Source organism: Scatophagus argus, chromosome 20, assembly GCF_020382885.2.
Source record: "Scatophagus argus isolate fScaArg1 chromosome 20, fScaArg1.pri, whole genome shotgun sequence".
NCBI classification, from domain to species: Eukaryota; Metazoa; Chordata; class Actinopteri; family Scatophagidae; genus Scatophagus; species Scatophagus argus.
Genome location: NC_058512.1, coordinates 8,435,763 through 8,458,970, shown reverse-complemented (window position 1 = coordinate 8,458,970; position 23,208 = coordinate 8,435,763). Strand labels below are relative to the sequence as shown.

The following is a 23,208-nucleotide window of genomic DNA, read 5'->3' as shown; positions in this document are numbered from 1 at the left end:
TCTTCTGACCCGGGTCAAGGAATTACAAAATTATTTTATGGACCGCTCTTCACTCAGCCATGTTGAGCTATCCAAAGCCTTCACCCTTCAGCTCTACCATCTTTGGTGCATTTTTATCATCACGTTTTCTTATCTGACCATGGCTGCTCATCGCACAAAGGACGACTCTCTCTTCTACAAACAATTCATTTTACAATAACATTAACAAACCAAATGTATTTAATCTAGACTGGTGGCCAATACCCAAACCACTTAATAAGGTCAGTATTTGGCCCCAATACCAGTTCTGTGTACCGAATTAGTGTATCATTGGAGCTCATTACTGTGATAACTGCAGAAGCTAATGCTGAAAAGCCTCCAAGTGCGGTTTCTTCCATAACTACCAAATGGTGGTTCAAAAATATTCTTGATGATTTTGAAGCCAATAAAACAAGAACCCAATATTAATTTTCCAGAAATTAAGCTCTCAAAACTTTAAGAATTTTGCTTCCTTGTATGTGTGTATACACATCTATACAGCAAACATCAAGGCTTAAATCTGCATTTCTTGCTTTTTTAGCAACAAAAATCTGCAAACACAACATTTACACATGATCACCTTATATGGCAAACGTGTTAAGAAAAAAGTTATTCCTGTTTACACATCCAGCAGACAAACAGACTGATATTGGAGTTTCGTTTCCTTGTAACTCTGTTTTGGTTTCCACTGACTCTTATGGGAAATATCTGACTGTTTAGCTGCTGAATGCTTAACTGCTCACTTTTAAGGCGGCCCTTTACGACACCGATGCACTCAGCAGATCAAAGGGTAACTGCATAGTTGGGTGATAAGTCTCTATGAGTTTTCCAATATGAACAACTCCTTTCTCTTTGCATACAGTCCGACCCATAATGTAATAAATGTTAGTTAGAGCAGTTTTGAGGAGAAACGTGATTGGGTGGATGCATATAATTTGGAGTCAGCTGATGAAAACACTGCTAAATAAACACTACTTTATTTGTAATTGTTTGATTCAATTAATTCAAATCTAATTGTAAATAATATAACAACAACAATAATAACAATAATAATAATAACTGTCAGTGAGAGAGGTCAAATTCATCTGTATGATATGAGAAAGTGGCCATGATCCCCCTCGTGTTGAAATAGTGAGCTATAAAAGGAGTTAGCTTCAAGGTAATAGGAAGGTTAATTCGGCTTGCCCCCTATGATGATCACTGATGCTTAACTTAATAGAGAGCAAATATGTGCTGCTTCATTTAACAGATGGCTCTGACTCAGAAAGGAGAGCTTTGGGTACTTGAGCAAGTGATTCAGCACTCAGATTATAATTTCATTAAGGTGAGGCTGCTGGAAGAAAACTGGAGCTGTCTATCAATATGACACAAAGCTCTTTTGTTTGGTGATTTTTCTGTTTACAAAATGCCACTCTTGTTCATTTAAGAGACTTAATTTGAGAATTTACATTCAGAGCACTAATTTGAATTACTGATGGTGTTAAATGATGCATGTTTATTATACTGAAGTAAAAAACAAACAAACTTATAAATAACCATTTTAGCTTCTAAAGCCTCTTTGAGAATGTGGAAAAAGGGCTAAATACATTTAATTAATTGGTCCCATGAATAACTTTAGCGCATGAGCTTGCATTTTAACTCGGGTGTGTGCAGTAAATTAAAAGATCAGCTTTGGTCATTTATCAGAAAAAGTCACTTTCCACACATGATCCTCAAGCTCTGTAAATCAAACACGCACTAAAAAGACACCCTATTTTCAATTCTTATTTTACTGAATTAATAAAAATGAATGAATATGAATATTCATGAATATTCCCATTAGCGTCTATGAGCATCACAAACACTATAGCATTACATAGACATTTAACAAATGGTTTACACTGAAGCAGTACACGCATATAAAGACATTTGGCAATAAGCTTTGATGTACAATAACAATTTGTTAACAATAAAATTCTGCTATTAAAACGAAAACTATTAAGACTAACACTGAGTTTTACTATATTGTTGTTCATAACCTGTTAAGGCAGCAGCCTCCAAAATAAGTTATTGTTTTTGACCAATTTGCTGACAACTACATTATAGTGTGCTATAAATCATTCATTACATTTATAAGCTGATTCCGAATATTTGGACTGAAATGAAGCATAGAGTGAAAAGTGTGTGTGAACTTTAAAATGAAAAGTTAAATTAGGTAATATGATTTCATTTTAAGATTACTTCATTGTAGGGCAAATTGTACAAAAACTCAAAAACGATTAAAGTTACACACTTCCTAAAATATACTTTTCATTCTAAGTAATGTAAGTATGTCTTCATGTTTTCGTATTGTATGCTTATCACTGAGCAGCTCTTGGTAAGTCGCGAACAAAGAGCGTCTGGGAAATAATGATGGTTTTACCTTTCAAGCAGGTTGTGTATGGCCTTGAACAGGAGAGTCCTGCACTCATAGGACAGCCCACACTCCCAGAGCCCCTCCTCAGCCACTGAAAGAAAAGAAGAAAATAATTACTAAATTATACATCTCAATATTTTATTATCTCTCAGCAATAAAAAAAAATAGTTATGATATTTTCTGAGACAGCAAAACATCTGCGCACACCAGCTTGAGGATAATAAACAACACATTTAACTACATGTGTTGATGTCAAAACAAGCTGCATGTGTTGATGAGAAAACCTGCACATTATATCAGAAATAACACTGGAGACGAGGCTGTGTGTGCGCGTGTGTTCGTGTACGGAGGGTACTTGGCTGTACAGCTGTCAGGTTGGCTGCAGCGACAGCCCAGTCAAACCCCGTGCAGTTGTCAGCTTCAGTTAGCTGGAGAGTGCGAGCGTGGCTGTATCTGTGCAGGCAGACACACATGCTTGCATGCTCAGGTTTGTACATGCATACAGAGTTTAAACTCAAGCTGTTTTACTCCTGTGAAATTCAAGCAGTCCAAGGCAGACGTGGTCAAATCAGCTGCACTTTGCTCGAGCCTCTGACATGTCAGCACTTCACATGTGTCAGACGTGATTTCTTTAACCCTCGCAACCCAGCGCCAACCCCCACTGCGTCCTCCCAAAAACAAGACAGACAGACAGACACACACACACACACACACACACAGGGGCCAGTTAACACTGTTTCTCTTTGTTCTTTGCCATATACCTGCAGGGCTCCTGGAAGAACTGGAGGCTTGTGGGTGGGTGTTGTGTTTGCTTATAGGGTGGTGGCAAACAAACCAAGCATCGCAGAAATACACAAGAAAAAGGGAATGAGAGACAGAGGCAGAGGCAGATTGTCTGGGGGATGGGTGGCATAAAACCCAGTAGAGGTTTTCTCTTTCCTCTTATTTCCTATCTTCTTTCTCTTCCCTGATTTTTTTCTCTTTTCTCCTTCTCTGTTGCTTTGTTGATATTTCCCTCCTGATTTTTTCGTCTTGCTCTTCTTCATACCACAGTGAATGAAATTTCCTTACTCGCCAGAATTACCCTGTAACCATGGAAACGCTGGCGGTGAGAACATGGCGCCCTGGCATTCAGTTTCAACACTGGTCCCTCCCGCCCCTCACCCTCCTCCTTCTCCTCCTTTCCTCTGTTCTATTGCTTCCAACACCCCTCCACCACCACCACCTCCCCCACACCCCTCATTTACTCCTGCTTCAGGGCTCAGACAGGAAACTCACTCTAGCCAGCTCCTCTACAGAGGAGAGAGATAGAGCAAGCACCACGAGCAGAATGCCAAGTCTCCAACAAAACCCAGCTCATTAGCTCTCACTGTCTCCATATATCCCTCCCTCTCTCTCTCTCTCTCCTTTAAAAATCCACAAACCTCTTCCCCTACTCTGTCAATCCTGCACAACCCTATCTTCATTTACTTGCATGATGACCAGCTCCACCGTAGGCTCTTGACCCCTACTACTCCCAAACTGTGTCACTGACTCCTCAACCTCCCATCCCGCCAACACTTCCACCCAAAAGTCGACAGCACACACCCCAGAGAAGTGAACTTGAAGGAAACTTTTCCACATTTGCTTCCCGATTCCTTCATATGCTTTAGTAGCTCCTAAAAAAAGCAGGTGCAGTGTGTTTTACAATTCCCAGCAGTGGCAGCCGCACATACTTATATGCCTGGAAAACATGCAAGCCACATTTGACGCTCCTGTTTATATTGTAGCTGTCAAGGAGCCAACTCACTGCACCATATCAACACATGGTGTGACAAATCACTCCTGCAAGCATACAAGGTCAGGCATAGACACAAGCACACACACACAATCCCACACAAACATTATAAATATAGAAAATGAAGTGTGAAATAAAACGATGACTAGATGCATTAAAACAGTGACGTCCCGTAGGGGTGTGTGGTGTGTATACTTGGAGAAAACACCATGAAACTGTTCACCAAGAGTCAGTCAGTAAGCACCATGTTTTGAGTTTGCGCTGCCTGTTAATCAGAGGAGGAACACAAATGGCCCAAGGGAGAAGCGTGTTGTACACACTAAATGCACAGCTAAGTGCAATAGGGCTTTCAAGTATCACGATCCATCATCCATCACAGCCTAAGCTACAGGGAACAGCATCATGCCTGAAAGTTCCTGAAGGAACTGGATGTAATCAACCTCCATTAAACTGAAAGCTCATCATATTTTGTTTTCACTCACTTTCGCTGATAATTAGCCAGATTTTTTTTTCTTTTTTTTTAAAAAAAAAAGAGGCAGATCCATTTCATAAAGATGTCCACCCACATTTAAAGTCCACTATAGGGGAAAGAAAAACTTGTGCCATACTGTTGTTAAATAATTCAAACACATAATTTTCATTGTAGACTGTTGGTTGTAAATAATAACTATTGGAATATTTATATTCTTAATTATTTTTAAAAGAAATTCGAGTAAATATAAATAGACTTTTTAAAATTATGAGCTGATTAAACTGTACAATTTCCATTATTCAACAATGTGACATTTTTATTGTGCACACTGAATGTGGAACAATCTAAAAATAAAATGGCTGGGAAAAAAATTGTCAGGGGCTGATGTGGCAAAAAAAAGAAATAAAATATATATATATATATATATATATTAGTGAAAAACATCAGGAACATCGGACACAGAAGCATTACGTGTCTGTGTGTGTGTGCACATTTGCACATATGTAGCATTTATGAGAACCGCTTCTCAAAGTGACCCGCCGCACATGAGAGCCCTGAGCCTGACTTTGCATGTGTGCATGAGTGCCGCATGTGCATATAGCGGCGTAATGTCCTCACAAATGCGTGTTTATTTCACACAACCTTCCTTCCCCCATCCCCGTGCCTCGATGCTCTTAACCGGCACGCCACCCCAAACACAAACAAGCAGTGATTGAACTGGGTCGCCACTACCACTCTCTGTAGTCCCACCTCTCTTTCTCTCCATCTCACCCTCTGTATCCAACCCTGTCTCACCATTTCTCTGTTTGTCCCTCTCTCTTTCCCCCAGTGCGTTCAACTGTCTCTCTCTTCACATTCATCACTCAGCTATTCTCTCCTCTCCTCTCCTTCAGCTGTGTTCTCACGCCACTAGAGGGAGTGACCTCTCACCACTACAACACTGTGCTAACACACCACAACGATGGTATTGATCTGAGGGAGAGAGACGTCGGGAGTTGGGGTGTGACAACACTTCGTCTCGCACACGATGACCCCTCTCCACACGCTTACTTCCTCCCCTTTCTCTCCCTCATTCACTCATTTGTCTTGGATCAATAACACCAGCAGTCCTGACGTCCAGCGGTGTCTCTGCAGTGCACAGGCTATGTGCTCTTACTGGGCCATGTGTGTGAATGTAACATTTTGTGTAAATCCACTGCTACTTTACTAATTAGCTGCCACGCTGCATGTCTGAGCAGAGGTTAGTCACTGATTGCTGTGCATGTGTGTGGGTATGCAGTGCCTGTGGTGCCGTGCATGGCAACATGCCTTAGCATGCTTGTGTGTTTTTACTAATAAGAGACAGAGAGAGAGAGAGACAAAGAAAGGCCAAACAGATGGACAGAATGGGAAAAGGGATACGCTCAAAAATGATTTGATTAAGTCTTAATAACAGATTACATGGGCTTAATGGAGCATATGTACATAGACAAAAGCACTGGGCCACCTGACCATTACACCAACAGGGACTTTATGGACATTGCATTCTAAATACACAGACAGCTTTTCAGCTATAACAGCTTACACTTTCCTTGGAAGGATTTCCACAAGATGTGTTTCTGCTGGAATTTTTGTCCATTCATGCAGTAGAACGTTTTTGACGACAAGCACTGATGTTGGACAAAAAGGCCTGGCTCACAATCTCTGTTCCAGTTTATGCCAAAGGTGTTCAGGTTGAGGTCAGGACTTTGTGCAGGCCAGTCAAGTTCTTCCACATCAAACTCATCCAACCATGTCTTCATGGCCTTTGCTTTGTGCACTGGGGCACAGTCACGCTGAAACAGAACAGGGCCTTCCCCAAACTGTGTCTGCCTGTGTCTGGGTACTTTTGTCTATATAGTACGTGTGCACATTTGTGGTTGAGCACAATTAATATTATGACACATATCAGAGCATTTCAACATCAAATCATCTTGCAATATGAACAAAAAGTTTTTAAATCTCCAGGCAAAAAATTGAATTTATATTTGTTGCTCTGAGCTGACTGTGTGGTGTCCTAAATCTAAAGTCTTCTACACATGCACTAGAGCACGCACCTCCGCGTGTCAGTGTCTTATAAAACTACACAATACCTTTTTATAACACTTCCTGACAGTGAACCTGACATGAGTGTAAGTAAGCACCCTAGGTGAACTCTAAAAATATCACCAAAGAATTTTTTTTTTAAAAAAGCCTTAAATGCTAAGAGCAGGTGTGGGGCAATGAGCTCCAGATCAGCACAAAGAAGTAATTGTTAAGTTGTGAATAGTGATTAACAGTGCCGTCAAACTCCACAGGTTTTTTTTTTATTTTATTTCAAATTGATTTATTGATTGGCACATGCAAAGAGTATTGGGTGACATTTGAAAGCAGGGGTTCATGGCCTCCACTGTTATGACTTGGCAAAGATTTTTCACATTTCTCAATTCATTTTAAGTCTCCACATAAAGGGGGATTTCCCACCAAGGACATGTATTTGTGTGATATGAGCAATACAGCCAACTTCTGTCAGGGCCAGTTTCCAATTTAAAACTCACATGGACATCAGAAGAACAAAAAGAATAGTGTGCAGGGAGACACAAGATACCCAGAGGGGATTACTTACAGCCTTTACCTATAGTGTAATAGCAGTTCACTGTCTCCATACTGGCTGTTAATATGGCAATAATATGCTGTATTACCCTGGCACTGAGCCATGAGTTAATGCAGCTGCCAGCTGTGCTATGCAGCTCTCAGTACAAAACAAAAAATGGATATAAAAACATTCATGTTAAGAATCCAAACAAGATCACACATTGATAGTATGATCAATTTTTCACAGGATATCAGAAGAGTCTTTATGATGGAACTTACTAGAACTTTACCTCCATTTCCACTTGACAAATCTGCTTCTAATTTGTGTTCTTTGGCCGTAGTTTCAGTTTGAGGCGTGGTTGACAAAATTAGCATGTTGAATCTTTGCAGTTCATCAGTGGAGGCTAATTTTGCCCTAATGAAGTTTTAGTGAAAGTTTTTTTTTTTAAATCATCTTTTCTGGCCGATGATCCTTGAGCCATCCAAATTATGCGATGCTGTTGTTTTAATATCATCGTTGTCCTGTCATTCTGTCTTTCAGATCCACTATTGTAGAACACACCACCTCCATTCTCAGATCTGAACTTCGTCAGCTTGTTCCAGGAGATTCAACCAAAAGGGTCCATTTTTTTTTCCACTGCCTCAATCTGCATGGTCAACAACAGGGTGCACAGTCTGAGGGAGGAAATCTACTATCTTTAGAGGTCAGTATTTAATGAAATTGCTTTATGACAATGCAGTCTAATCACCAGCCTTTGTCCTCTGTTATCTCCATATGTATTATTAATATCTCTCCTTATGATGCCGCTAAGCATTGTTGTGGACACATAACTTTCAGAAGCTGTTACTCTCTACAAAAGGAGCATCTAGCCAACAGACTCAAACACCTAAGGACACCTTCTGAAGCCTATGCTGGCACAACTACAGCTAATCACAAGTTTGTGGACAAAACAGTGACAGGGAGAGCACCTCTGCATATCTGATCGGTTACATCATACTATGGTTTAACTTCCACTGCTGATTAAATTATAACAAATCGGTTCATTATCTTCTGGAGTGAACCAAGGCCACATCAGTCAATAATTGCTACCATAACTCAGTATGAATGTCTCAACATCTGTGCTGAAATAGAAGCTTGTTTGTCATCAGACATAATATTTCCACAGTCAAGTCTCCATCCATTAGCCACTCTAATTCTTCAAAGATCAATTGATCAAAGTGCCTTTTATATACAGCTACGCCATTCGTTTAACTCTGACGATTTCTCTTTAGCATCAATTTGAAACAGCACTGACTGTCTTATGTAACAGTGGGTTTTGAGCTTGGTAACAGTAACAAGCTCTTTGCTTGAGCCCACTCTTTCAGGTTGTAACTATGGAAATCAGTAAAATCAGCTCTACAGGTTTCACTGGTTTGTTATGGATGTATTCACAGTCTCCACTGCACTGCTGCTGTATGTTTTACACATAAAGGCTCAAATATAATATATATATTCTCAATAAAGAAGATACGTAATATGCTTGATTGCACCAAACTGAGGGCTTTCAGACTTTCTCACCTCATTTCTATCTGTTCCTCAGATCATTAAACAGCAAACAGCCTGCATCCTCCACCCCTCAAGTCTCACACTCTAGTGACCTCATTTCCTAAACCTTTCAGTGACACCTGTCAACTGAACAGAACAGCGTCCCTGCTGTGACACCAACAGGAAACTCTGTGGGCTTTTACATTACACAGAATACAAGTTTTTACAACCTTTACACTGGAAAGAACATTGACTCACACTGCCTTTATTTCAGCCCGGACACAGGTTAGATTTACAACTTCTGCTTCAAGTCTGCAATGCTGGCAGTCTGCTTATTAAATCCAGCAAGTCCTCCTTTGGGTGCAAAAAAAACTGCAGGCACCCAAATGTGAACTTTAACTCTCTTATCAAGTCATCTTTAACTTATGATGCTGATCTTATTTCAATGAAGATTATTCAACTACATTATCAAACATGTACATTTTATAAGAGGCGTTGGTGCGTACGTGTAAGACATAAGTTAAATGCACAAATGGCAGGCACTGAGACCCAGAACAAGCCCAGAAAGATGGACAGAATGAGGGGCAGCAGGGACAGCAAGGAGGAGGAGGAGGAGGCTCAGAGAGAAAGAGAGAGAGAGAGAGAGAGTGAAGGGATGAGGGAAAGTCTGGAGTCAATTAAACGACTGAGCTGGCGTTGCTTACATAGTTGTGGGAGTGAGTCAGGCAGAGAGGCAAGAGAGGGGACCAGGGTGTGAGTGTTGTGCCATGAGTGTATGTATCCTTATAAACACAAGAACACAAAGCAACTACGGTATACAGCGAGCCTGCTCACTGAGTGTTTGGTGACCTATCTAATTGTCCATGTGCGTATTCTGTCAGTCTGAATGGTTTCGTGACCACCCACCCCCCTCTCTCTTTCAAATAGCACCGCTTGAAGCAGAGGAGTCAAGTTGCAGCCAGAAAAAGCCGCACCTCTCCCGAACCAGGGTCAAAGTGGATGGTAAGAATGGGTGACTGGCACAGACCCAGACCGTGTCAACACAGCAGGTCTCCATACTGCCTTACACAACTTCTCCTGGTTACTACTCTGCAGCCCGAATTCACAGCACTTTGTTTTCTACCACTGGCTATGACGATGAGGGGAAAAAGAATAAAGCACAAACAGGAACTTTGTGAGCACATGTTGTGGAAAAGCTGGCTTACATTTAACTGTGTGTGCGCAGCTGAGGTTTGCACAACAAATGTGAATCTGCAGACATAACAACATGCACAGAGTACATGATGTCACAGTTTTAAGCAACACATACTGTGGTTTATTCACATGCTATTATTGCTACGCAGCATGACCTACTATGGGAGCCTAAAGCACCTCTGCTGCTGACATGCTTAAGCCATTCTGATGAGAAGAGGGAGAGGACAGAGAGAAGCAAATAGCTGGTAAAAATATGTCATTGGAGCCTTACTACATGTGAGAGTGTCTGCTTGTGTAAAACAGCAAGATTAACAAGAGATCGAAATGAGAGTACACACAAAGAAGCAAAAAGACAGAGGTGTACAGTAACCTGGGAGTAATTCTCTAAGGAATCATCCTCTATGTGAAAAAGCTGCACGTTTTACACACCCAAAAAGGTGGTGGGAGGGGGTCAATCATCACGGGCGTGCAAGAGATACAGAGGAAAATAAATAATTGAAAACAACAAAGAAGAATCACTAAACGCACAGTGCTGCACCAGCATGTTAACACTAAAAAAACACCAGCTGCTTACAGCTCAAATTTCCTCGTCAAGCCAACGAGACATGCCGCACATATCACTGTTCAAATTCAATTTGTGGTGTTACATTTTTTAAGAGATTAGAAACTTTGTCCTTTACGTTTGGCACGCCACAGCTCGATGGGAATTTTTCAATTATTTTAAATTTGGTGAGCAAAAAAATGCCACACAAGCTGCTTTATTTATTTAGTATCTCACCAGTCAGCCCTGTGCTGATATGGAGTGATACTGCGTGTAATTCCAGGGCTTGTCATTACCGCAACAGCATGTTGACAGAGCAATTTATAATTTACAGGATATTTACTGTATTAATGCAGAGTCAATGGTGTAATTACAGTGACTGGAGAGGATCTGGAGCTATTATACCAACATCACCAGCAAAATGAGATTACACTCTAATATAACCTGCTATAAAACGGCGTGCGTGCACGTGTGTGTTGCATGTTCAGAGGTTTGGGGTGGATAGTGGTGTAGAGGGAAGAAGAGAGGGAGACAAGCAGATAATTGCTGTCGAAGAGGTAGAGACAAAAAATATGGAAGAGACAAAGAAATAATAAAATAGCATTGCAAAAAGTGGAAATAAAATAGGGTTCTGCATGGTGCTGAGAATAAGGAACGTTCTCATTGGTTGTTGTGTGTGCGCGTGTGTGTATGTGTGTGTTGTGCACTGGCCTCTTGCCAACACTGACAATCAAAAAAGAGACAACTGTGCAGAGAAAAGCCAAAAGAATTATCCCACACCCTTACATAATTTGACAGTCACTTAGCTCTTTCAACCCAGCACACACACACACACACACACACATACACACATACACACACCACACACATGCACAGAAATCCTTTGATGTTTGGGAATGCTGTGAATGGAGGGATGCTAAGTGCTAAGTGCCAAGTGCTGTCCCATAAGTCACCGGGAGATAAATAAATGAATGGGAAGTGGTGTGTGTGTGTGTGTGTGCACGTGTGTGTGTGTGTGTGTGTGTGTGTGTGAGAGAGAGAGAGAGAGAACTGTTTTGCACACATTGCCATGAAAACACATTTTGTCTCTGTGGTCTCACATAATCGCAACTGGCCTCTCAGATTTCAGCATAAAATTAACAGTAAAAATAAATAAAACAAAGGGAAGGACAAGGAAACTAAACTCTTATTGCATTAATATTGAAATCAAGAAAAAAAAATCTTATTTCTCAAGTTTATGAAGCATTCCTTTATATTCTAAAATTAGCCTCAGCCTTGAGGCCTTGCATTCATTTACAGACCCTGTGTGGTTAACATTAATATGAGTATTACTATAGTATGTTTGGTTTAGTATTTTTTTAGATTATGCGCCTTAATTTAGATCTCCTCTGCACAAACAGCAAGTTCGCTTCAACTATGACGGGTCTATTTGCTGAGTTTTATCCAAGAACATAATCATTAGTCAACTGTATTATTTTAACAACATGGATTCCCTCCACGTTTTGGGTTTTATGGTTTTCAAACCACATCATGAAACTGTCATCTTCTCCTGCGTTTTACTTCACCACACACTGTCTCCAGCTTCCTCTCAGAATTAATCCTGTTCATCCAGATTCACAGGAAGCAGCAGCTACTGAAATGCAATGAGGATGATTTGTGTTTAGAGTTTGCACTTACAGTCAGCAGATGTTTGTGAGCAACTGCAGTGGATTACACCTGGATTTTATAGTTTCGTGCTTTATTTGGATAACAATCATACCATACCCTCAGCGTGCGTTATTGTCGACTATAGTGTAAATTGGCCATAACTATTTCCATCACATTTTCTACTGTACACTCTTCTTCTGCAGTGGTTTAAAGCAGCGTTTCCCAACCTTTTTTGAGCCACGGCACATCTCTAACTTCTGAAAGAGTGCGCGGTGTGCTGTCGGGCAAAAATGTTAAGATCAGTTGGCCAATTCACCCACAACCGCACGGTGTCCACCCAGAGCGCAGATTGGGTGAAGCCAGATGGCACAACCGACAACACGGCACACCTATGTGCCGCGGCACACCTTTTGGGAATCGTTGGTTTAACCCAAGTAAAGAATCAGCAACACCAACTGGAAGGACTGAGCTCCTAATATTTATATAACATTAGCCGACATAAAAATGCATTAATTCCTATTTCACATTGCTTGTTTTCTGGAAATTACTTTCAAATCTGCTGTAAGTGTAAATGGGAATCTGACTCATAAGACAACCAGACAACCAGTTCATCACACGATGGAGTCATGCAGTCTCACTCAGATGCCGACATCCTTCTTTCTCTATAGGGTGACTAAATGTAAGTGTCGAAGACAGATGTAGAGTTAAATATAAGGATGAATACACATACCGCAGCCAGTCACACAAATTCAAAAAACTAACCTCCTAGAAGACATTACATAACATCAAGAGGACACAGACCTGTAACCTCCTCTTGTCTCCTCCCCTTCACCCCTTATAATGTTGCTTCTTCTTCTAACCAACCGTTACATCAATTAGACACTGAACTCTGCAGTGCTCAAACCGGGAGGCAAACCGTGTAATTAAAGGAAGGTGGACGCACTTTGGGCTCACATTATGTTCAGTGGCAGTGTGACCACATGGCCTGTACTCACTACTGACAAATGATCGAAAACAATGCATCTAATACATCGTTTCAAAGGAGGGCGTTTGTCAAGTGGGAGCCCGGAGAGTGACTGTGACTTAAGTGGCTTTTGTTTGTTGCCTGCAACACCATCTCAAGTGCACAAGGTCTGTTCAGGACCTTGATATTTTGAGTGTTGGCAGGTAGAGTGGAGCGATGCTTCCTTTGACGCCCATTCATTCAGCGTGTAACTGCTGCTGTCAAAATAATGTGTCAAGTGTCAAGCAGCTCGTAGCGCTGGGACAAGCCAAGTGCGTAATGCTTAAAGAAAATGGTTTACCTTCTTAAGTTTTAAGTGCCACCTGAGTATTCAATATAGGTACCATTTCTATTCTGAATAATGTAAAGAGAACATCATGCAAACAAGCTAAATATTAAAACAAACATTTACCGATGCACATTAAAATGAAAGACTAACAGATGGAAATGTAAGAGCATGATAGCATTTATCAGTTTGGGATTTGCCAGAGCGGTGGAGCTAGCGGCGTAAAAGGCCCCATTTCTGCGGTGTTGACCCTCATGTTAAGCCAGAGACACTTGAGCACATCATTAGAAGTGAATGGGCCTCGAGGTGGGAGACCAGGCAGCCATTGAGAGGCTTAGCGGGACTCCACAGGGCTTCCTAACTGCCACTAGAGGGGAGAGGAGGAGGAGGAGGAGGAGGAGGAGGAGGAGGAGAGAGAGAGGTTGACAGCAAAGCTCTCTCTCTCTCTCTCTCTCTTAACAATGAATGGGAGATGGAAAGCTCTCCTCTCTTTCCATCTCAGCCAAGCTGCAGTTCATTCATGGCAGGGTCTGCGGTGTTGCTGCGGTGTCTCCAGTCTGGTCCTTGGAGCACTTATGTATTAGTTAGATGCAAACAGAACATCAGTATATGTTGCATTTAATATGTCATAGTGGCCACATAAAAAAAAGCTCAATTGATGAGGAAGCTGCAGAAATTTAAAAGCAATAAAACTGTACTACAAAAGTGCTGCATTTTGTGGCCATAATTCAATCCAGACACTGGAGACAACTGCACACGACTGTGAGAACAAAATGAAACGATCGCATAGGATAAGGTAGAACTGATTGCTGATTCAGTTTTATCCATTTTTTTTTCTTTCACTTACTTAGCCACACTTGAGTCTGTATATATAATTTTGTGCACAACATGATTTTGTTTGTAGCATCGTAGCTCAAAGTGCATCCAAAATTTATCCAAAATGAAAGTAAGTTACAGTTTTCACAGGATTGTGTGGGAATCTTGCCTCAAGCTCAAGGTTCACAAGGTCTCATTATTCAAGTTTTTATGACAGAATTCATCAGGCCTCAGTTATTTGAGCGAGAGACATGGTTACAGAACACTAAAAATGCTGCTGATGAAAGCACAGTCCACCATTCACTTCAGTGGCATCAGCAAGCAGTTATCTTGACCCCAGCTGGTGACAGCAGACCACTAAAAATGCAAAAGAACAAACAATAAGTAAAATCTATTAAGGTTTATTCACTATTCTGTCTCGTCTTTAAGTACAGTCCATTAAGGAGAGTGAGACTAAAGCAAAAATTGCAAAAGCTACATGGTAGTGCTGACATAAGTATCCTCTCAGAAAAAAAATAATACATTTTCATGATTGCTCATTATTTAAACAAACAGCTGAAGTCCCTGTGAGAGAGGAGAGACATTGATTGTGTGGGTACTGCAACAAAATCAGCATTTCTATGCTGGTGATAAAACGGCAGGAGAAAAAATCAATTTGGCCGTTGTAGTCACTTGATGCAGGCAGGGAGGCCTCGCACAAACTGCAGATATCAAAGACGGCAGCTGGCTCGTCTTCAGAAAGGAGGATGGAGGGGAAACAACAGCAATATTCATTCCATTTAATCCTGAAATTATTTATTTAAAAAAATATATATATGTGTGCACAGTTTCATTTTTGAGTGGTTTCTGTTGTTAAATAAATTTGGATTTAGTCTGCACATCACAATACTGATGTCCTGAAGCAAAAATAAAGCCAGTCTTAAAGTCTGACTGAAATAAGATGTGAAGGAGTGCTATTCTTATGTATTTATGTAAACATGTTTTTGCTATTTCTTATTTTGTGTCAGATGTGTTTGCCACGCACTCTAACTGCACAAAGCTTTATTCAAAACCTGCTGCGAACCAGTGCTGCACAGTAACACATAATGATATAATGTCAAGTTTATTTATGAAGCCCTGAAGAACAAATGTGCCTCAAAGAGATTTACAATCTGTACAACATACCATATGACACCCGAGGGGGACAACATCACAAAAAAAACCGCATATTTCACACCAAATCATACCATACATACAGTATAAAGTTCTACAGGTTATCTCACTGTTATCACACAAGTCTTAACTATTTACCGTTAGATGACTTTACTGAGAGATGTTTTTTTTTTTTTCATAGCACATGCCAGATAAGTAAATAAAATGTACCAGCACTTGGAATGTAAATCTGAAATTAAAGCGTGTAACTTAGAAAACATTAATATCAGCACACAGTCTCTACAGAATTTCTGACGTTGGTGCTGCAGAGGCAAACTACAAGAGAAATACATAAAGCAAGTGTATTTGTTTTTAAGGATTTCCATAAACCTTGTTGAATGCATAACAGAAATGTCATACTCTCTCTCTAATATCCCCTCCCTTGTACTTTCCTCCACCCTCCATCCCACAGTTCGCCCCACCCATCAACTCCGTCTCTCACTTTTTCACAATTATACCGATTCCCTCAACTCCCTAAATCCCTCTTCTCTCTCCGTTCACTTCTTCTGCACTCCGCTCCCTCTTTCTCTCTCTCTCTCGTTCTGTCCCTCTTCTAGTCTCTCCGTCTCTTTCGGTCCAACTCTTTCTCCTCTAAGACACACACACACACACACACAAACACACACAAACACACACAAAGCTCTCATTCTTTCAGTTTGTGGCTTTTCTTTCAAAAGTGAAAGCTTGGGAGGGAAAAAAGTACACCCCCACCACTTCTCCGTGCAGCTGGGAAACTTCACCCCTAACATCTCATCTCTCTCTCTTTCTCTCTCTCTCTCTCTCTCTCTCTCTCTTTCTCACACACACAAACACACACATACACGGTGCAGGGTCAGGAGGTCACAGGCCACGCCCTGAAAACCCACTAGGGGTGGAGAGAAGAGGAGGAGGCGGGAAGGAAATCAGATATTCTCCGTCCTTCCCCACAAATTTACAGACAAGTAAACATGACTGAGGCAATTTTTCCCTCTGTTTTCAGCCTCCTTCCTTCATTCGTCGTTCGCTAGCTGACTTTCCCTCCTCTCTCCGTGTCTATCTGCATCCCTGTCTGTCTAGGAAAAGTCAAAGGAAGAAGTTTCCATTTTCTTTCCGCTGCAGCTTGAATTTGCAAGTAAATGTGTGACAGCACACTCGTACATCTGTCCATACTGTCAGAGCCAGTCACAGCTAAAGAACAGACTGATCCTCACTCGCAGATTTGAGATGAGAAAGATGTGAACAGGAGGTGTGAAGAGACCAATTTTCAAAATAAGTGTATGTTGTTTTTGCTGGCAGGATAGCAAATAAAGTATGCGCAGAACGACAAACCAACTACGCATCTAAGAGCCCAAAGAGAAATTTCAGATGTTCGTCTCTTCCTCCAAACAAACCACTTCTTTTCTTCTTTTTGAAGCATGAATTCCCGTCATACACACACACACACACACACACACACACACTCCCCTCCCTGTCTCACTCTCTCACTACATGTATCTCTCCCTTGTCCTACCCCTCCCTCTTCTTTTTCTTCTTCTTCTTCCCACTCTTCCCGCCCCTCCTCCCCTCTCTTTTCTTGCTCATGTTTTTTTTTTTTGTTTGTTTTTTTGGCTATCATGGAATCGCCGCTTTCCACATGTGACTCACTTTTTCACCGGCCAAAGCCAGACAGAAAAAAGTCAAGTCAAACGCTTGTGTCTTCTCTGTGCCTCTCTGACTCTGTCTGTCCCTCACAGTAGGTGAAGCTGCATTCCTTCGGGTGGAGGGGGGACTCTCATAGCCTCAGTAGGTCTCTATTGAGACATGTGTCAGCCGGCGACCTAGTTCCCAATTCAAGGAAAATTTGGGGAGGCTAATTATTCATTCCCTCTGTTTGAGTTTTGCTTCTGAGAGCTGTTCCTAAGACAAACCCTGAAGGAATAAAGAGAAGGAGTAGGCCTTGATTGGCAACCGTACACCCCCACCTTTTATTTGCCAAGAAACCGAGCGTGCTCACAGACATGCGCCACCCTAACATCACAGAGAGCAACCCCAAAAACAAGGGAGGAGAGAAAAAATAAAGCACAACAAAGCCTGAAAAGAGGAGGAGTACCGGGAGGAGGGGGGGAGGATGGAGAGCGGGCTGGAAGAGGCGAGCGTCAGAGGAAGGAATGAATGCCAAGTAAAACTTGTTGACACAGAAAAGGGGGTTTGGGAGTCATTTTAGATCAGGGCTGGATTTTTTTTTATTATTATTAAAATCAGGTTATGAGAAGAAGCTCTTCCAATATTTCTATTAAAATATCATCAAGGTTCGGCTGATTCACTAAAGGTTAAAACCTTAGCTGAGGTTCTCTGATTTTTTTCTTTTTATTTTATTTTCATCAAGAAATGGTTACATTTCAGTGCAGTGATATTACTGAATCTATGGGAAAGGCCGGCTGTGATGAATATCTGCTTTGCACTCTATAGAAAGTGTTAGTAGCAGGTTGCTGTTCTTAAAGATGAATATTTCTCTTTGAGATGATCCCATGAAAAATACCTTTACTCATTCACAGAGGCGTCTCTCACTATCTCTGACTTTCTTTTATTCACTTCCTGCTCGCTTTATTTTACTGTAATTGACTCGTATGGTCCTCGTCTTGTTAATTTTTAACGCCTTCATCCAGTTCCTATTCACCGGTTTATGACTACATGTCATAACCTTACAAATGGCCTCCTAACAAAACCTGAGTGGAAAGAAACTACCGCTTTCACTCACGTTATCAGGTCAGAAACACACTTTCCTGCCTGCTCACTGGCACCTGTTCTCTCAGACAGTATTCACCATGCGTCCTGGGAGGATTGGTTCAAAGTGTTTGCACAACTCCCATCATTTCCACTGCGCATGCAGGGATCACAATGCTGGGAGAGCAACGCCGTGCAGCTCTCGGTAACACTGACAATCTCTGCTGATTCTCTTCTTCACTTGTTAATTTGCTATTGTATGGTATTATGATGATGATATCAGTAACAATGGCTGGGTAGGTGGGGTGGAGACAGAAGAAGAATGAGGGGAAAAATTAACAAAGAGGGTTAGAAAAAACGAAGAGGAGGAGGGATTATAAAACACACCATAAAACCCAACTACTTCCCAGATGTTAAAATTGAATATTATGACAGACCTGAAAATGTGTTCTCTCCAGTCTAACTTTAAAAGTTAGATTTCACAGTATACAGTATATATTCAGCTGGTTATCATCGGTTGGTTACAGCTCACAGCAGACAAGTACATGAAGAGCAGGCACTTTAGGATCACAGGTTTGAATTCGGGTTGCGATAATCAGTGGGGTGAAATGGACACCAGTCTCCATTCACTTAATGACCGCCGTTGAGATGCACTCGAGAAAAACACTTAATCCATTACTGATTCAAGGAGAGCCATAAGGGGAAGACTGTGGCGGTACTGCACAGGGTATGATAGTGCCATTAAGGTGGACAGGTATAAATATCTGTCACTGTATGAGGTGGCTGCTATAAGCTGCAGAGTTGCTCCAAAAATCTGCACTAGGAAGATGAAAACAAACAAAAAATTAAAAAAGCACATTAAACAAAATAGTTTGACAATTTGGAAAACCTGTATGTTTGCATTCTTGGTGGGCTTTAGATGAGAAAATCAATTCAACCGGTTAACAGGGGGAAACTACGAACCTGCTTCTGTCAAAAGATCACAAACCTCGCTGTTAACATGTACATCTACAGAGGAAGTCAGAAATCTCTGGCGGCCAAATTATGTAGTGGTGGTTTCTAAATGAAAAACGATCTTTTTCCTTATCTATTGACATACATAGCAATACCAATATGTTTGGAATAAGCGTATCTCTCTCTGGCTCTAATTATATCTCCTCATTTAGTCTGCATATAAAATCTAAGTGAAAAAAAAGAAAGTTTAAAGGTGGGTTATGTGCCAGTCAGGGTGCTGGAGTCCTTCAGTTCTTCACCGTGAGGTTGCCAGGAAACCAATGGAGACAAACATAAAAAAAAAAAAAACAAAAAACAGTTCACCACTTAACCCTCTGCCATGTTTACACTTCATTAAGTGCATTTCCAAAAATGTCAAACTATTCCTTTAATGAGAGAGACTTTTTGATGCTTCAATTAAAGAGGATTTAAGTCTTTAAATACCTGTCCTGAACGAAACTGTTTATCTCATCTGGTGTCGATCCATCTGAAGGTAAGCTGGTTCACGCTCTGATTAAAAAATAGACTTTTGAAGTTCTCAATTGCTGCATCTTTATTCTCTTGTAATGCAGAAGAGAAACAAGAACAATCACTTTGGCTTATGCCTTCCTCTGTAACTGTCACAGTCCAGCCTCTTTAAAACAGGTGAGCAGTGTCAGGTGTACACAGCTGTCTGGCCAACACTTCCTCAGTAATGCTGCCCCTGTTAGGAAATGATTCTGCTCCTCTGTTTCCTTAACACACACACAACACACAACGAAGCTTAAAGATACAGACTCCAAGTGAAAAATGCAAATGTACGACACCACTCCTTTTGATCTCCAAAATAAATAGGAAATTATGTACGGCGCGTTACTTACTGAGCATCCTCGCCAATGGATTCATAACAGTAATAACCTCAATCTAACCTGTATTTCTGAAGCAGGTGGCAAGTGGCGCAGAGGGTTTGTCTCTGCAGGCCAGATTATGAGTTCACAGCCAGACGTGGACAGATGGAGGCAGAGGTTAGCCCTCCCTCCTGCACTTTGCTATACATACACACAGACACACAGACACACACACACACACATTTGGCAACCAGTTTTTCACAGGACAATTACCTTGCGACCTCTGCCAGGCCTCACTCACACACACACACACACACACACACAAACATACCCTTTGCCAATTACGGACACACACAAGAAATTATGACAGTAACACACATAGAAACCTGTCATGGTGAGTACATACACTCTCCACAGCCCCTCCAGCTCCACAAAATATGGCAACCAGCTCTGTTGATGAAGGGCACAGCATCGAACTGCAGCTTTTCAAACACACAAGACAGACCGGCTGAGACTCTCTCCTACATATTTGGCAAACATTTTTTGTTTGCCTGAAGTCATGTCCAATTCACTCCCTCTCTCTGTTCTGTTAATTCCATTATCTCTGATTATTTTCTCATAAGCATTGCTTCTATAATCCACTTGTTGGTCACATATCTTTGTTGCAGCAGCCAACCATTGAGCGGATAATGGATGTGCATGACCCAGGTTTTTAATGCGGTCCTATCGCACTTGCTCTCATTTTGACTGGTAAGTCTGAGGGCAGCATAAAGACACCCAACGACGCTGAATGTCGTTTCCAAGTAAAATAATGACAAAGAAGGCTTTGCAGGTGAGTGATCTGTCAACTCTGCAAATGTACAATAATACATTCAAAGACATGATGTTTAATTATCTCTCTACTGCCTCGTGTCTCTGTGCTATTTAGTTAGCTGTTTTGTAAGATCATTTTTGAATTAAGTATGCACATAATTTCTCCGAGACAGCGTGGTTAAGACTCCTGTCTCTGGAACAACATTCACCCCCAGCTAGGATTGATTCCAGTCAGAATCTTTTTCTGCTGGATTTTCCCTACTTTGTATTCCTCTCAGCTTTACTACAGTTTCAAGAAAGAAAAGGAAAACTCAGAGTGGTGGAAGGCTCTTGGTGAAAAAAAACATACAGTGGATATTTTGTATGTGGGTGAGGTATAAACCACACATATATTGAATTTATTGGGATATGACATTACTTTTAAAAATAACATGCCTTTAATGTGACATGAATCTGATTGGGATGCACGGGATGAAATTATTCTGATTATACAGCATAGATAAATATGCCAACACCTGCGACGCAGTGTTAACCGAACGGCCCTCGTCTTCTTCCTCCTGCTCCTGCATTCACCTTGACCACATGCTGATTTGGTGGCACACAGGAGCACCGCCTATGGCGTTATCAAAGTCATCAGCCCTTAGTTTTCCGCTGCAGAAACTCCTGACTAGATAGCGCTACACCCACACACTCCTCAGCAGGCCCATAATCAATCCTATTACAATTCTCTTGTCTCATTGTGAATCGAGCATATTTGTGGGCTGACAAACCAAACTGACATTTCCATTTTTGTGATCTAGCTGATGCTTTTATTCAGGGTAATTTGTGATGAGTGCAGCAGAGGAATAATTTGAAATTCATAAGTCACCAAGCCACTAAAGAGGCTGTAACACTTATCCCTGAGTTCTTATTTATGATAAAGCCAATTTAATGAAAGCTTTGCTTGAGATTTGTAACACATTTTTGTGCTACTGGAATGGGAAAAAAAGGGAAAAAATCATTTTTATGACGAAATATAACTCACTGAAAAAATTACAAAAGCATATATCACTTCCTTTGAAATAGGCCTTCAATTTTAGATAATTTATGAATCTTAAGAAATCCTGAAATTGTGGACAAAGGAATATGAAAGAATTATTAAAACTGAACCATTTTGTAAGCAAGTAGATATAGAATGACCGAGATATGACTGAGGTATTAGTTTTGAAGAAGAGGTAATGGACTCATGCTCATCTAACTCAGGTGGGAAAGTCATTCCTCCACAGGGGAGGAAGGAGACAGTAAGGCCACTGTGGGGAGAGTGATACATAATTGGACAATTGTATGACAGCAGAGAGCATGGACATGAGTCTCGGTCATGACCTGAAAACATGACCTTTTGTTTTTGGTATGGAAAGCCATGCGCACAGTCTAGGAGCAATGTGACAGGGGAAATTAAGGGTTGCTGAGGAGGCTTCAGACTGCAGCTTCACGGATGAGACACAAGAACAAGAAAAATTTCAGTGATGTGGCTTGTGGACAGTCTGATTTGGGAGATGTGGTAGGTTCAGATCATGGCTGTGATGTGGGGCTCACACGGCAGTTTGTTATCTAAGGCGCTGCAGTGTTGTCAGTATTGACAGGGAGGTCTCGCAGAGGTTTTGAAAAAAAAAAAAAAAAACAGCAGCACTTCTTGTCAAGGTTGAGCTGAAGGTGGTGGACAGGCATCCAACTGGAGACGTCAGGGAGGCAAGAACAAATGAACTGTGCTCGGTTGAGATGAAACTTTATCAGTCCCCACATGTCATATTCCCAACTGTCAGAGGATAGACAGTAAAGGTAGAGTGTTGCTGGTCTCAGAGCAGCAGGAAAAACACAGAGATGTGAAGCAAGTGTCAAAGACTGGAGTCTAGGAAAGAGAAAAAGGGGGGAGGCCCAGGGATGAACCCTGGGGAACTCCAGAGGAGCTACTGAGCACTAAAAACAGCTCCTCTCTTCCAAGTTCCCATTAATCATTTGTATAAATAAACAGAAAAAGTATTAATAAATATAGGAGGTAATAAACATTTTTTCCTACAGGTTCATTCAAAGATGTTTTTCATTCACATTTATTTCTTGAGTCATACTGATCCTTTAGAGTAACAACTTTTGCATATCCTGCTTATTTTTAAGAAACTGACACTGATTGAACTGGTTGTTCAGTTAAATAGATAAGCCTGGCACACTTCCTTTAATATTCACTGGACGTAGCACAAAGTAAGCCATGAAAAATCAAAGCAGTTTTACAAATTGAAATCCAAGAACTCCCTGATCTCAAAATACGTGTAAGTCATTGATATCATTCGTGGACGCTCCTTTTACAAGGTAGGCTGATGTTTTAATACCTACGGCTAATCTTTTCCACTCAGTTCTGAGCAATAGAGTAGTTTCATCTATTTTCTGATAACAAGTGACAAG

At 41.1% G+C, this 23,208-nt stretch overlaps 1 protein-coding gene across 5 annotated transcripts in view; it reads right to left on the bottom strand.

The window, feature by feature from the left end:
- The window catches only part of LOC124051240 (mediator of RNA polymerase II transcription subunit 13-like), a 72,363-nt gene that overhangs the window by 25,514 nt on the left and 23,641 nt on the right, over positions 1–23,208 (bottom strand). For all 5 annotated transcript variants that reach the window (XM_046374384.1, XM_046374380.1, XM_046374379.1 and 2 more), the window contains exon 3: positions 2,420–2,504. In XM_046374384.1, the coding sequence (XP_046230340.1) occupies positions 2,420–2,504 (85 nt within the window). The remainder of the gene's footprint in view (positions 1–2,419; positions 2,505–23,208) is intronic.